The sequence below is a fragment of the Moschus berezovskii genome, chromosome 25 (assembly GCF_049115385.1).
Source record: "Moschus berezovskii isolate FMDL1 chromosome 25, NW_MosBer_1.0, whole genome shotgun sequence".
In the NCBI taxonomy this organism is placed as follows: Eukaryota; Metazoa; Chordata; class Mammalia; order Artiodactyla; family Moschidae; genus Moschus; species Moschus berezovskii.
The window spans coordinates 1681837-1694060 of record NC_142484.1 but is presented as its reverse complement, the minus strand read 5'-3'; the positions used below and the strand labels follow the sequence as shown (position 1 = coordinate 1694060).

At 64.6% G+C, this 12224-nt stretch overlaps 1 protein-coding gene across 2 annotated transcripts; it reads right to left on the bottom strand.

The window, feature by feature from the left end:
* Positions 1-2498: 2498 nt before the first annotated feature.
* Positions 2499-8656, bottom strand: MRPL23 (mitochondrial ribosomal protein L23). Of its 2 annotated transcripts, none has more exons than XM_055415231.2 (5): positions 8609-8656; positions 7275-7397; positions 6289-6371; positions 5661-5734; positions 2499-2705 (listed from the first exon to the last, which is right to left on the bottom strand). In XM_055415231.2, the coding sequence occupies exons 1-5, from the start codon at positions 8623-8625 to the stop codon at positions 2541-2543; spliced, it is 462 nt and encodes a 153-aa protein (XP_055271206.1). In that variant the 5' UTR covers positions 8626-8656; the 3' UTR covers positions 2499-2540. The 2 variants fall into 2 exon arrangements, with proteins under 2 accessions (XP_055271206.1, XP_055271205.2); XM_055415230.2 differs by lacking the exon at positions 8609-8656 and adding an exon at positions 8089-8523.
* Between the last annotated feature and the right edge of the window lie 3568 nt (positions 8657-12224).

Genomic DNA, 12224 nt, shown 5'->3' with positions numbered 1-12224 from the left:
GTGCATGGAGCTCAGAATTACACGGCAGTCGGGAGGAGGGGGCACCCCACCAGAGCCCCCCCAAGGCCCCGGTCTGATTTCTTCAGTCCCCTCTGTGTTTCGAGGCCTGGCAGGGGGTGGGGGGGGGCGTGGACCGTGGGGGGCAGGCAAGGCAACGGCTGTGTCCCTGTCCTGGGCCCCTTGTGGGGGCAGCCGGGGAGCCCAACCAGAGCACTCAGGTGGGGGTCCTGGTGGCAGGAGGGGCGGTGAGGGTGCATGGAGTGGGTGCCTCCCGCGACGTGCATGGAGTGAGGACAGCATGGGGCGGCCCCCGGGGGACCCCGGCCCCGGGAGGAAAACCAGACACGGGCGGGGGCGCTGCCGCCAGATGGGCTTCCGCTCTATCCCGGCGGCCCTGCCGGGTGGGCAGCCTCACCTGGAGCTGCTGGCGGGGGTGGGCTGGGGGGTGGGCTTCTGGGGTGCATCCTGATGGCCACGGGCCGGGCCTGCTGCAGCCATAACTCAGTGGCAGAGGCCCACTGGCCCCAGGCAGGGCCCAGCACTGCCCGAGGGGACGAGGAGGCAGCTGCCCCGGACCCTCACCCCCGGCCCCTCCCTTCATGGGCTCTCCCTGCTGGACCCTGGGTCTCACAGCCCCACACTGGCCACGTGTGGTCACACAGTAGATGGGGGCCTTGGGGGGCAGTGAGCTGGGCTCTCCCCGAGTGCAGGCCCAGAGTGCTCCCAGCAGGACTGTCCCCACACAGGGAAGGGAGCCCAAGTCCACTGCACCAGGCCCTCCTGTGCCCAGCCCCCCACAAGGCTGACCAGCAGAGGCCTCAGCAGGCCCAGCCCAGGGGCTCCTGAGACCCCCCTGCAGGCCCCGTGTGTGGGGAGCAGAGGGGAACAAGCTGCGGGGCCCAGCAGTCTGCAGCACCATCGTCTCCCAGCTGTGGGAGGAAGTGGGAGCCGGGGTCTCGGAGAAGGCAGTGTGGGGCCCGCATCCCAGGGCAGGGCCTCCCGAGGCGCCGGCTGTCTCGGTCAGCCTCCAGCCTGCAGCCGGCGAGGGGCGGGGGGGTCACACAGCCCCTTCTCCAGGCTCCGTGATGGGGGGTGGGGCGGGCAGCCCCCCAGCCGAAGGCCCACTGGCTTCCTGTTCCTGCGCGGCCTGCAAGGCAACCCCCACCCCTGCCTGGCCACCCAGGCCCTGCCTGCCTCCCTCCCGCCTGCCTCTGTCCCCGCAGGCCTGTGGCCACGCCATCCCACCCGCCAGCCCTGGGGGTGCCGAGGAGACTGGGGGTGGGGGGCGGCCCCCTCCTCCGTGGTCGTGACCCACCGATGCTGGGCCCTAGGGGACGTGGGGGCCCCCGCGAGTGCAGCAGCGGGCCGCTGGGTGGGGGGGGGCTCTGGGGGCCCGCATCCGGGGGCAGCCGGCTCTGGACGTGCAGCGGATGAAGGATGGGCTTCCTCCCCTGGCCTTGAGTCGGGGTCCTCGGGGCCGCGGGGCCCCATGAATTATTTCTCTCAGGAAAATACCATTGCCTCCGCGCTCGGCCTCCCTCCCGACCTTCCCCATCACTTTAAATCAACGCTGAAGGCTGCAGTTTGCCCGGACCTTCACCCTCAGGCGAGGGGAGCTTCAAAGGCCCACGTGACGCCTCTGGGGTCCCTCGGGGAGGGGGAGGCTGACGGGCTGGCTCCCCACTGTCTCCCCCACGGAACGGCCCAGCTCCAGGACGGGCTTTGGGGACCCGGGAGGCCACACGGGGTGGTCCCCGAGCCCTTGTGGCTTGTGCTCCATCCCCCAACCCGGGGAGAACACAGCCTGATTCCCAGAGCACCCCCGCCTTCCCACGTGTCTCCCAGGCCCCCGGAAACTCAGAGCCGGGCCCGGCTGACCCCCCAGGGGCGCTGGAGGAGGCTTCCAGCGGCAGCCTGGTTCCAGGAGATACTGGGCCATGGGCAGCTCCTGGAGACTAGGCCCCTGGAGGCCTGTGCCGCCCCCTCCTGTGGGTCCCCAGACCCTCTCCTTTCCTGCCCGCCCCCGTGTGCTGGCCACTCCTGACCACTCGCCACTTCCATCCGGGAGCCCTCAGCTGTGGCCACCTCCCAGCGGGGTCTGCTTCCTGCCGAGGACCCACCTCGCTCTGGACTCAGCTCTGCTTCCTCTGGACCCCTTGCCCTCCACACCAAGACCCCCGACTGTGCCCCACAGGACCCCTAGCCCGGCAGGCTCCCTACCGTCACATAGACCCCTGACCTCAACACTTTCTAATCCCCCCGCACAAATGGCACGAACACTGGCTTTTAAATGGAGTGGCTCAGGGTGACTTCAGGGCCCGGGACAGGCGGCCTCTCTGCCGCTGGGGGTGGCGGAGGGGCGATTCAGGGCCGGCCTGGCTGGTCAGGTCTCGGGCCCGCAGGCCCCGGGGGCCAGGAGGACACAGGCCAGCACACACAACAGGTCCCTGCTCACAGGTTGGGGGGCAGAGCACAGAGCACACGGGGCCCGGACCATCTCCACAAGCAGCACTTTATTCAAGCACGATGGCCGATTCCCGTCACAAGCCAAACCAGCCGGGGACGCCCCCACGCCGTGGGTCGGGGCTCTGGCGCCGCCGCTGCTCTTCCAGCACCTGGTCCCGGAGGTCCTCATCCGTGGAGCTGCCTCCGGGCCGCTTTCCCTCGGGAAACAGATCTGGGAACGTGAAGGTTTGTCCATGCGCCTGGGTGGAAAATAGACGGGCTCAGCCCGGGACCCCCGCGGGGAGGCCCCATCCACAGGGAGACTGAACTGCCCACCCCACGCCTACAGGACAGACGCATGGCCAGAGGACAGATATGCAGGCCGGGCCTCGGCCTTCGGCAGCGGAAGCCACTGCTGTGACAGGCCCCTTCTCACTGAGGCCGGTTCTTCAAGGAGTGTCTGCACTGGGGGAGCCCAGCGAAGCCCCTGCTCCCGGCCGGAGCTGCCAGGCCAGATTGCGGGCAGGGAGGCAAGGAAAACGGGGCACAGCTCGCGTCTGCTGCCTCCCCGGAACGTTTTCCACCCGAAGTACCTACAGGCCTTCACCTGCATTAAAGACTAAGACCCCTCCTGGCTTAGCAGACAGAACGCATGTACCGTGCAATGAAGTGTACATGTGAGCAGTCTATAAATCAAGACCAGCTTTGCAAATTAACTGGTTTAACGTCTTTCACTGAAAGTTCAGAATGCAGGAGGGCCAGCTAAGTCCCAGCCTGGACCCGCAACACATGGCCGGGGTACACTAGCCCGGCCCATCAGGGGGCCAGGGAGAGGAGGGGACCACAATGGTGGGAGGTGAGGGGCCACCTCTGCACACTGCACATGGCAAAGCGGCTCCAAAGATTGGGGGGGGGACCCCAGTGATGCTCCCAGGGCCACACCATCCACCTCTGGACGGGCAGAGAAGGACGGGGGGCTGGCACCGGATCTGGAAAATTTTAATAAGCAAAATCAGTGAAGTGAGCTTGGTTCTTGGAGACCCTTGTTTTGTGAAGAAGTTTGGATTCGGGCAGGCGGCCAAGCGCGATCTGCAGCAGCCCACAGCACCGGCCCCGAGAGTGGGGTGTTCACAAAGCCCGCTCACGCGGCGAGCGCAGGCCCCGAGCCATGAAAGGCCGTGCCTGTGTGCGCGGTAGCCCGCCTGCAGGAGGGGTCGCTTACACACTTCAAGACTCTCTTTCTTCTTCTTTAAAATACCAAAGGGCAATAGTTTACATGCAGGGCTGCTTGCCCAGAATGGGGGATTTATGTTTAATATACCGAGGTGATTCTGCTAGTTTTCTGAGGTGGGGAACCCAAAGTGACATTTTTAACTATAAATACAAAGATGGCAATCCGCAACAGCCTGGGAGGGGCGGAGGGCGCCGTGGAGAGAGTCCCCCACCGTCTCTCCCCACGACAGGGCTCCCTTCCTAGAGAAAGTCACCCTGTGCTTTCAGAAATAACACTCTCCACCCTTTGAAGCTGATGAGCAGAAAAGCACAGGATTGGGTGGGGGCCGAATCCAGATTTCCTTACAAATCAGGGGTCTCCAAGAGCACGCAACCTCTGTCCCTGGCAGGCTGCAGCTGGGGGCCGAGGCTCCTTGCTGTGGGGTGACCCAGGCTTGCCAGCTCCCCAACTCTCCACCAGAAAGACATTTTATTGGGTTGTGGGGGGAAATCTGGGACCTCCACTATGTGAAACCAGCTTTCTCAAGCAGCCAACCCCACACGAATTCGGGGATTTCACTTGTCCTTTTGCCCGACACTCGGCATGCTCCACTGTCAGCTCTGAGGAGAAGCTGGGAGGGAGGCCTCCAAGGACTCGTGGGGGACAGAGAAGGGAGCCCTTCAGGGGGCGAGGGCCCAACCTCCCGGCCGGTTTCCAGGCAGAGATCTGCTGGAGTCAGCAGGGAGGGAGTCCGTTACGAATTTAATTTTGGAGCAGAGGGAAGCGTGCCCGGTGGGGACGCGCTGGGATTTCACAGGGAAGAAAGGCGGCCGGGTGGCAGCTGCAGATACACGGCTCGGCTTCCAGAGCGAGGTGGGGCCGGGAAACGCCGGGGCTCAGATGACTCAAAAGCCACTTGTAACTATAGCTCCCGCTCAAGGGCCTCGTGGCGAATGCCGACATATGGGGTGTCAACCGGCTGCCATGACAAAGACAGATGGCCCGGCTGAACGCAGAGGACACAGGCGTCTTTATAAGGCCAACGGCTGCTCTCCCGGCCTGGACTGGCTGAGTTTATCCACAGCAAATATTAGGCCAGATAATTGCGGGGGCCCCGTTTAGAACAACTGTGACTGCTTTTCAGAAAAGCTGCCGTGCTAACTGGCTCTTTCACCAAACTGACTCCTAAAGCCCCAAACAGGGCCCTGGGCGGAGGTGTTTTCATAATAACTCCACTGCCACCTAGCGGCCGGCCCACGGGCACCCGCCCAACCAGGCTGTTTACAGGGAAACTGAAGGAGCTGGCAGACCCCTGCCCCCACCCCACCCCTGCCAGGGTTTCAAACGGCAGCTAACCAACTCCTAACCGACTCCGTGCACGGGTCCAAGGTCACCTGCCCCATCAGAGGGATCCCACCTGGAGCCCATAGGCCTTGGTGCCGGCGGCCAAGGCTGCAGATCCTGACTCCAGGGGCTCTCTGTCCAGAGGCAGCTTGGGCCGGCAGGAAGGGGCAGACAGGGGGGTCTTACTCTCCCCAGCTCAGGGTTTCAGTCAGCAAAGGCTCAGCCAGGGTGCTGGACCCCGTTCCCGGAGCCCCTACCAGGCAGCAGACCATGTGAAGAGAACCTGGCCAGGGTAGGGCGGAAAGCCGAACCCCACAGTCCAGTCCAGAGAGGGGGTCAGTCAGGACCCAGGACTCCCCACGTGGTCTGCCCCGGAGACGGGAGCCCGTGCAGCCACCCACCTCCACCCTAGGCACCAACTACTCCCTGGCCTGGACACTGGTTACTGTCTGAACCAACCCCCAGGCCAGGGAGCCTGCTTCTGCCCTCAGCACGTTCACAGCTGGCCCCCGAGAAGTTCCCCAGAGTCCGCCCAGCCCCTCCTACCCCAGCTGAACTGCACCCCAGCTCCTCCAGGGGCTCCGTGCGGATCAGAACTAAGGGCTGGCCTGGGCAGCGGGCTCTGCCTGCCCGGGTCACAGCGGGGCTGAGCACTCACCAGCTGCACGTAGGCCACCTTGTAGTCAGGCTGCTTTATCCTGACATTCCTGTGATCCCTCCTCCTGTTGGAACCTGTAGGAAGTGGGAGAGACAGAAGCCTTCACTCCCAGCATGCAGCTCTCAGCCCCAATAACCCAGGAACCCGCTCTCTAGGAAAAGGGACACACATGGGCACCCACATATGAGGACGGCGGGCACCAGCCTCTGCTCAGTGCAAACTCAAGTGGGTCTAAGACAACCAGAAAGCCGGCTTTCCCTTGGTGTCACGGAGGCTCTTGCAGCCTGACCTCCCTTCGACAGAGGATCGTCATATTTACAACTAAGTAACCAGGGGCTGGGAAGCAGGGGTCAACAGGAAGGAATGAGAAAGGCCCAGCAGAGTAAAAGGAGCACTTTGCTGACCAACGCCAGCCTGGGGGCGTCAAGTGGGGGCCCCGCTCTGAGGAGTTGGCAGGAACCAGGCCTCCGAGTCCCAGCCCCAGGAAGGAGGGCCCCTCTCCCCTCAGGCAGGCCCGTTTCCTCACATGCAAAGGACCACGTGCTAAGGGGCTGACGGGGGCCAGGCCAGCGAGGCTAACTGCCTGGCCTGCTGAGCTCGGGGAGGGGCCCCTGGCCCCGGGACCCACCGTGCTGCACCCTCGTCCGCACAGCAGCCACCGGCACGTTATAGATGCACTCGAGATAGTTCCTGAGGTCCACTCTGGTCATCCTGGAGCAGGAGGGAGAGGGCGTTTCTGAACAGGGCGGAGAAGGAAGTGCCGGGCGGCGTGAGCTGCTGAGTGCAGCCACTGGGTGGGAGCCGGCCAGGGGGCCAGGGCTGGGGCCGGGCCCTGCTGACCCTGCAGAGGAGTCTGGACGCAGCGATGTGGGGGCGATGGGGGGCCGGCCCATAGGACTCAGTCCTGTTCCCCCTGCCTGGGGACCGAGCTGACGAGCGGAGGGGAGGGACGGTCTGCGAGTGCCCTCTGGCTGCCGGGAGCCACCTGCAGTGCCCGGCTGCCCGCTCCACAGCTGCCACCCTGTCCACAGCACCCCACCCCACCACTGCAGGCATCTCCCAGAAAGGATGGCCAAGGTGATGGCGGTGCCATCCCCTCTTCCCCTGACAGGGTCCAGCCTCTCCTGCCCTGGCCTCCGAGGAGGACGGCATGACCCTCAGCTCCCATAGAGGCTCAAGCCAATGCCGGGGCCCTGAGACCTCAGCACGGGGTGCAGAGAAGCTGTCTCCTCAGCAACGGGGGCCTCGGTGAAGGACCCACCCAAGGACGGAGGTTTTGGGAGCCCTGGTGAGCGGGTTGCCGGGGTCAGAGCCCAGCCTCCTGGGAAGGGCAGCCAGGCCGATGCAAGGAAAGAAGTTGGGTCTCTCAGGCTGGACTCCCTGGGGGTGGTGAGGAGCCCAAGGCACCCTCGCCTGAAGCTCTGCACACACCAGGCCTAGGTGCAGGGCTGCCTGCAGTTTTTGTGGTGGGAAGAACCTTGCTGTGAGTGGGATTCAGCGGCACCTCTAGGGCCGTGGGTCCCTCGGCCTGAACCCCTCTGGGGTGGGGGAGGCTCACTCCATGGGGATCCGGAGCCCCTCGGCCTGAACCCCTCTGGGGTGGGGGAGGCTTACTCCATGGGGATCCGGAACTGCACAGTATCTTCGGGCTGGGCCGTGCCGGGCCGCACCAGCTGGATGAAGAAGTTGGTGCGGAAGACCCGGAGCTGGGGGTTGCCCAGCTGGTACAGAGGGTACCTGCAAGTGGGGGAGAGGGATCATGTCAAACGCCAGGAACACGAGGATCCTGGGACACCCCAGCAGGGTCCACAGGTCATCACGTCCACGGGGTTGAGGAGCCAAGGGGGCAGTCACCCTCAGGTCAGCCCTTCCCTCACCCGGTATGGGGCAGCCAGTCCCGTCCCCGGGGCAGTGTGGCCTGTTGACCCTCAAGGTTGGCCTTTGGAAAGAACCAGTGAATGATTCACGAACACACGACGTGCCCACCCTGCCCTGTCAACAGGCTCAGAGTCATGTGTTTGTTCAAAGTGCTGGCCGCACAGGCATGCGGCCCCCGCATGGCTGTCCCCCCGGAATGGGCCCCACACCCGGCACGGCCTCCAGCTCCCTTCCGCTCAGGTGAGGTGGGATCAGTCAGAACCAGCTTAATCTGCACTGGCTCAGCCCCGCTGAGAGGGCAAGGACAGGGCCACCTCCACTCCTCCCCACCCCACGCTGGAAGCGCAGCTCATCCTTGACAGCGAAGATCAAACGATAAAGGGCGAACACACAAAGGAAACAAAGCTACGGTGTTCCGGGGCTCAGGAGGCGCTGTGTGCAGGTCACCAGCCACATGCTCACTGCCTGCCTCCCTCACCCCTCAAACCCCCAAAGGGGGACAGAAACATCTAGAATGTATGGGCAGCCACCACCTGTGGCTCCAACCCACCCATTCCAACTGGATCTATGCCCCATGGGTCCGGTGGGCGAGGAGGGCCACACTGCCAACTGGGCCCAACCAGGCTCATGGGCCAAGGAGGTGGGGCCCAAGGTCGGCAGGGCCTGTGACGGGTCAGGGGTCCACTGGGAGCCCAGGGGCGGCGCTTCGGTGGAGGATGGGCACAGCGGCTGACCCTGGTGGCCCGTTTGCAACATGGCACATGACCCCTGCCGTGGGGGGACACCGGGCACGAGCCACGGGGGGCTCGGAGAAGCGCGGTCCGGGGGGCCTCTGGGCCGCACAAGTCTGGGGAGCAGGACGGGGCGGGGCCCGGCGCGGGCGGGCGTCCTGAGGCCGAAAGGGCCTCGCGGCCGACACAGGCCGGGACGCCGGCGGCAGCACCTCCCACGGCGGGCGCGAGCTCCGCGGGGCCCCGCGCGCTGCCGGCCGCGCCGACGTCCCGCCCGCCGCCGCCGAGGGCCCGGCCCCGGCCCCGCGCCCCGCCCGCCCGCGCCGGGCCCCCACTCACAGCACGCTCCGCGCCATCGCCGCTTCCGGGGCCGCGGGCGGAAGGAGCGGCGGGCGCCGCCCGGCCCGCCCCCGGCGCGGCGCCCCCTGGCGCCCGGGAGGACGCGCGCCGCCCGCTCACCTGGGCCCCACCTGGGCCCCAGCTGGGCCCCAGGCCCTGCGCGCCCAGCGCCCCACTTGCGCCCGGCAGCGCACCCCAGTGCCAGCAGCCCCACACGGCGTCCCTCCGCTCCGGGGCCCAGCGCACCAGTGGACCACCACGGTTACCGCCACGGCTGCCCCCACGACTCCAGCCCACTGCCCAGGGACACTGCTGGCCACCCGCCACTCGGAGCCTGCCACCCTTCCAGCTGGTGGCCCAGGTGGGAGACTGGGGGAGAGGGGAAGGTGTGAATTCGTGGCAGGCCCCCGTCGGTAAAGGATCCGCCTGCCAACACAGGAGACCCGGGTTCAACCCCTCAGTTGGGAAGAGCCCCTGGAGAAGAAAATGGCAACCACTCCAGTGTTCTTGCCTGGAGAATCCCATGGACAGAGGAGCCTGGTGGGCTGCAGCCATGGCGTTGTAAGAGCGGACACAACTGAGCGACTGAACCACCTCCTCTCTCCGCCTGGCCCTGGTGGCTGCCCCGCTCTGTCTGTCCTGGAACTCTACCACCCCACCCCAGTCCTTCTGGCCAGCTCCTCATGCCCTGAGACGCCCCCCAGGGCCCCCCAGCCATGCCCGCCCCCCCAGCCTCCATGAGGCCGTTGGCTTCTCCAGGCCACAGCTGGCCCGCCCTGCTTCCAGCCTTGGTGCAGCCGGCACTGGGGCCCCGTCACCAAGTGGGATCAGAGCCCCTCCGCTGTTCCCCACACCCCCGCGTACACACAGCGGGCAGACCCGAGGGGAGCGGGGCCCCAGGGTGCGGGCCGGATGGCAGGGAGGCAAGAGCAGGGGAGCTGGGAGGGCGCAGGGGCTGCTCCTGGGGGCCCCAGGACGGGAAGGGGCTGGAGGCCCTAAGTGGACTCGTCTAGGATGGGGCGCGGCTGCTGGGGGGTCAGCTGTGAGTGGGGGGCGGCATGCCTGCGGGGGAGGGCCAGGCAACATCCGGCCACAATCAGGGTCCAGCGAGGCTGACGGTGACCGTGGCAGGGCCCTGGAGGTGGGGAGAGGGCCGGAGCTGGAGGCTGGGGGTCCCCCAACCTGGCTGCCGGGGAGCTTTCTGCTTCATTTGTAAAGCTTTGACCCAGCAGCCACGAGCCAACCCAGAGGCCTCCATGTTGCTCAGAACGTGGCTGGGACATGCGGATGGGAGGCGGCGTGGGTCGGCGTCCTGCTGGACCTCGGTCGGCGCCACTCTGATCAGTGAGGCTGAGCACGCGGAGGTCCTTGATGGGGTCTCAACGGCACAGACCGCGCAACACTAGACCCCTTCTCTGATTGTCTGCCAGCTGGATTCTTCCCCTTCCGGCCTGGGACCTGTGAGTGTGAGGTAGGTGGGTCTCGACCCCCGCAGCCTGGGAAGCCCGCGGGCGGCCTCCCACCCCACTCCCCCCAACCCTCCCCCGGGCCCGGGTCATCACCTCCCCCCCTTCCCGAGCAACACACAGCTTCGGGGGCTGAGTCTGCCAAGCAGAGGAGAGGATGCCAATTAAATTCAAAGCTCAGATAAACAACTGTCTTTATTGTTTTTTAATAGACTCTTTAAAGAATGATTTTAAGTTTATAGGGAAATTGCTGAGAAAGTACAAAGAATTCCCCTACACTCAGCTTCTCCTGCCCCTCGGCCTCCCGGAGCATTGACACTTATGCTAACGCGACACACATGTCGGGGCTGATGGCGCGATGCTGATGCACGCTGTTAGCTGAAGGCCACAGTCGGCTTGGAGGTTCACTCTTGGTGGGCATCCTACAGGGTTTACCAGATGTCCAGTGATGAGTGTCCGCACGACAGCACCCATGGGGAGACTCACTGCCCAGAACCCCATGGAGCTGCTCCTGTCCGCCGCGACCCTGACCCCCGCAGTCATGTGTTGTCCTGCTCTCCCCATGGGCCTGCTCTTCCAGACTGTCCTCTAGTTAGGGTCACGCGCTCTGTAGCCTTTTCAGACTGGCCTCTCTTTCTTGGCATTTACATTTCCTCTGCGTCTTTTCACAGCTTCTTAGCACCTTTCTCTTCAGAGCTGAGTGATACCTGTCAGACGACCGAGAATGAGATGGCTGGATGGCATCACCGACTCGATGGACACGAGTTTGGGTGAACTCCGGGAGTTGGTGATGGGCAGGGAGGCCTGGTGTGCTGTGGTTCATGGGGTCGCAGAGAGTCGGACACGACTGAGCGACTGAACTGAACTGAACTGATACGCCATCGTCTGATATACTGCAGAAAGGTACCCACTCCCCCACTGAGGGGCATCTTGACGGCTTCCCCATGTTGGCCATGATGAATAAGCTGCCGTACTCATCCAGGAGCATGTTTTTGCATGGGCTGAAGTTTTCAGCTCTTTGGGGTTAGGAACCAAGGACTGTGGTGGCTGAACCGCCTGGCGCATGCATGCGCCATGTTATAAGATGCCGCCTGGTGTTCCCACCAGTCACGAGGCGGTATCTGCTGGTGTCAGTGTTTTGGTTCGGGCCTTACAGACGTGTAGGGACATAGTTCTTTTATTTTAAGCGAGCATTTTCATGTGTTAGAGCTGACATCCTGATATGCCCCCCCACCCCAGAGCTTGGTGCCGGGGAGGCCCAGCAGTGGCCTGGGGGAGGAGGCACCCCCACAGGCAGGTGAGGAGGGGGGTGGGCAGGAGCCCTCTCGGGGGCAGCCTCCCCACTGTGCTTTGCAAGCCAGACTGGAGAGCAGGGGTTTCTTTCTGAGGGTAGTGGGCGTCCCTGGAGGATTCCAAGTGGGGCGGTGGATGGGGGGAAGATAAGATGAGCGTGGAAGTGCTGTGGGGCTGCCGCTGCAGAACATGACACCTAAACAAGATGAAAGAGTGAGATGCACTGGACTGGCTGGGGAAGGTGTGGGGAGCAGGGCGGCACAGGTGGGAGGGGGCTGTGGCTTTCCATGAGGCCGTCAGAGAGCCTCACGGAGGAGCCAGCATTCCCGGGGCACGCAGAGACCGCTTGCAAAGGCCCCCAGCCATGTGACAGAGGCAGAGGGCAGGGTTGGGGGGCGAGTCCCGGGCCTGCAGGTGTCCCCAGGTTCACAGGCCCGGAAGCTGAGCAAATCTCCCCATCCTGGGGTCGGGGGGGTGCGGCGCTTCATCACAGAACACAGCTGAGTAAATCATTGGCCACTGACCGTGCACTCACCCTCCGGCCTGTCTCCCCTCCTCAAGGTGGTGGGGGTCCTGGAGTCCCTCCCTGCTCAGGGCAGGCTCTCCTGCTGTCAGCCCCCTTCCTTGGGTCTTTTCCCAAAACTTTCTCGTGAACATCACCCCAGCAGCGCAGAAAAGGGACTTGCTGTGAACATAAATGACAAGGCACCCATGTCCGCTTCACAGCTCTCGGGGGTTTCAGGAACTGGGGAGAAGACAGGAGGCGCTGTAACCAGTGACGCTGTCGTGGATCTCACTGCTGGGGGCTCCCGGGGAGGGAGGTGTGGGCTGGGGGCTGGGGGCAACACCAGACATAT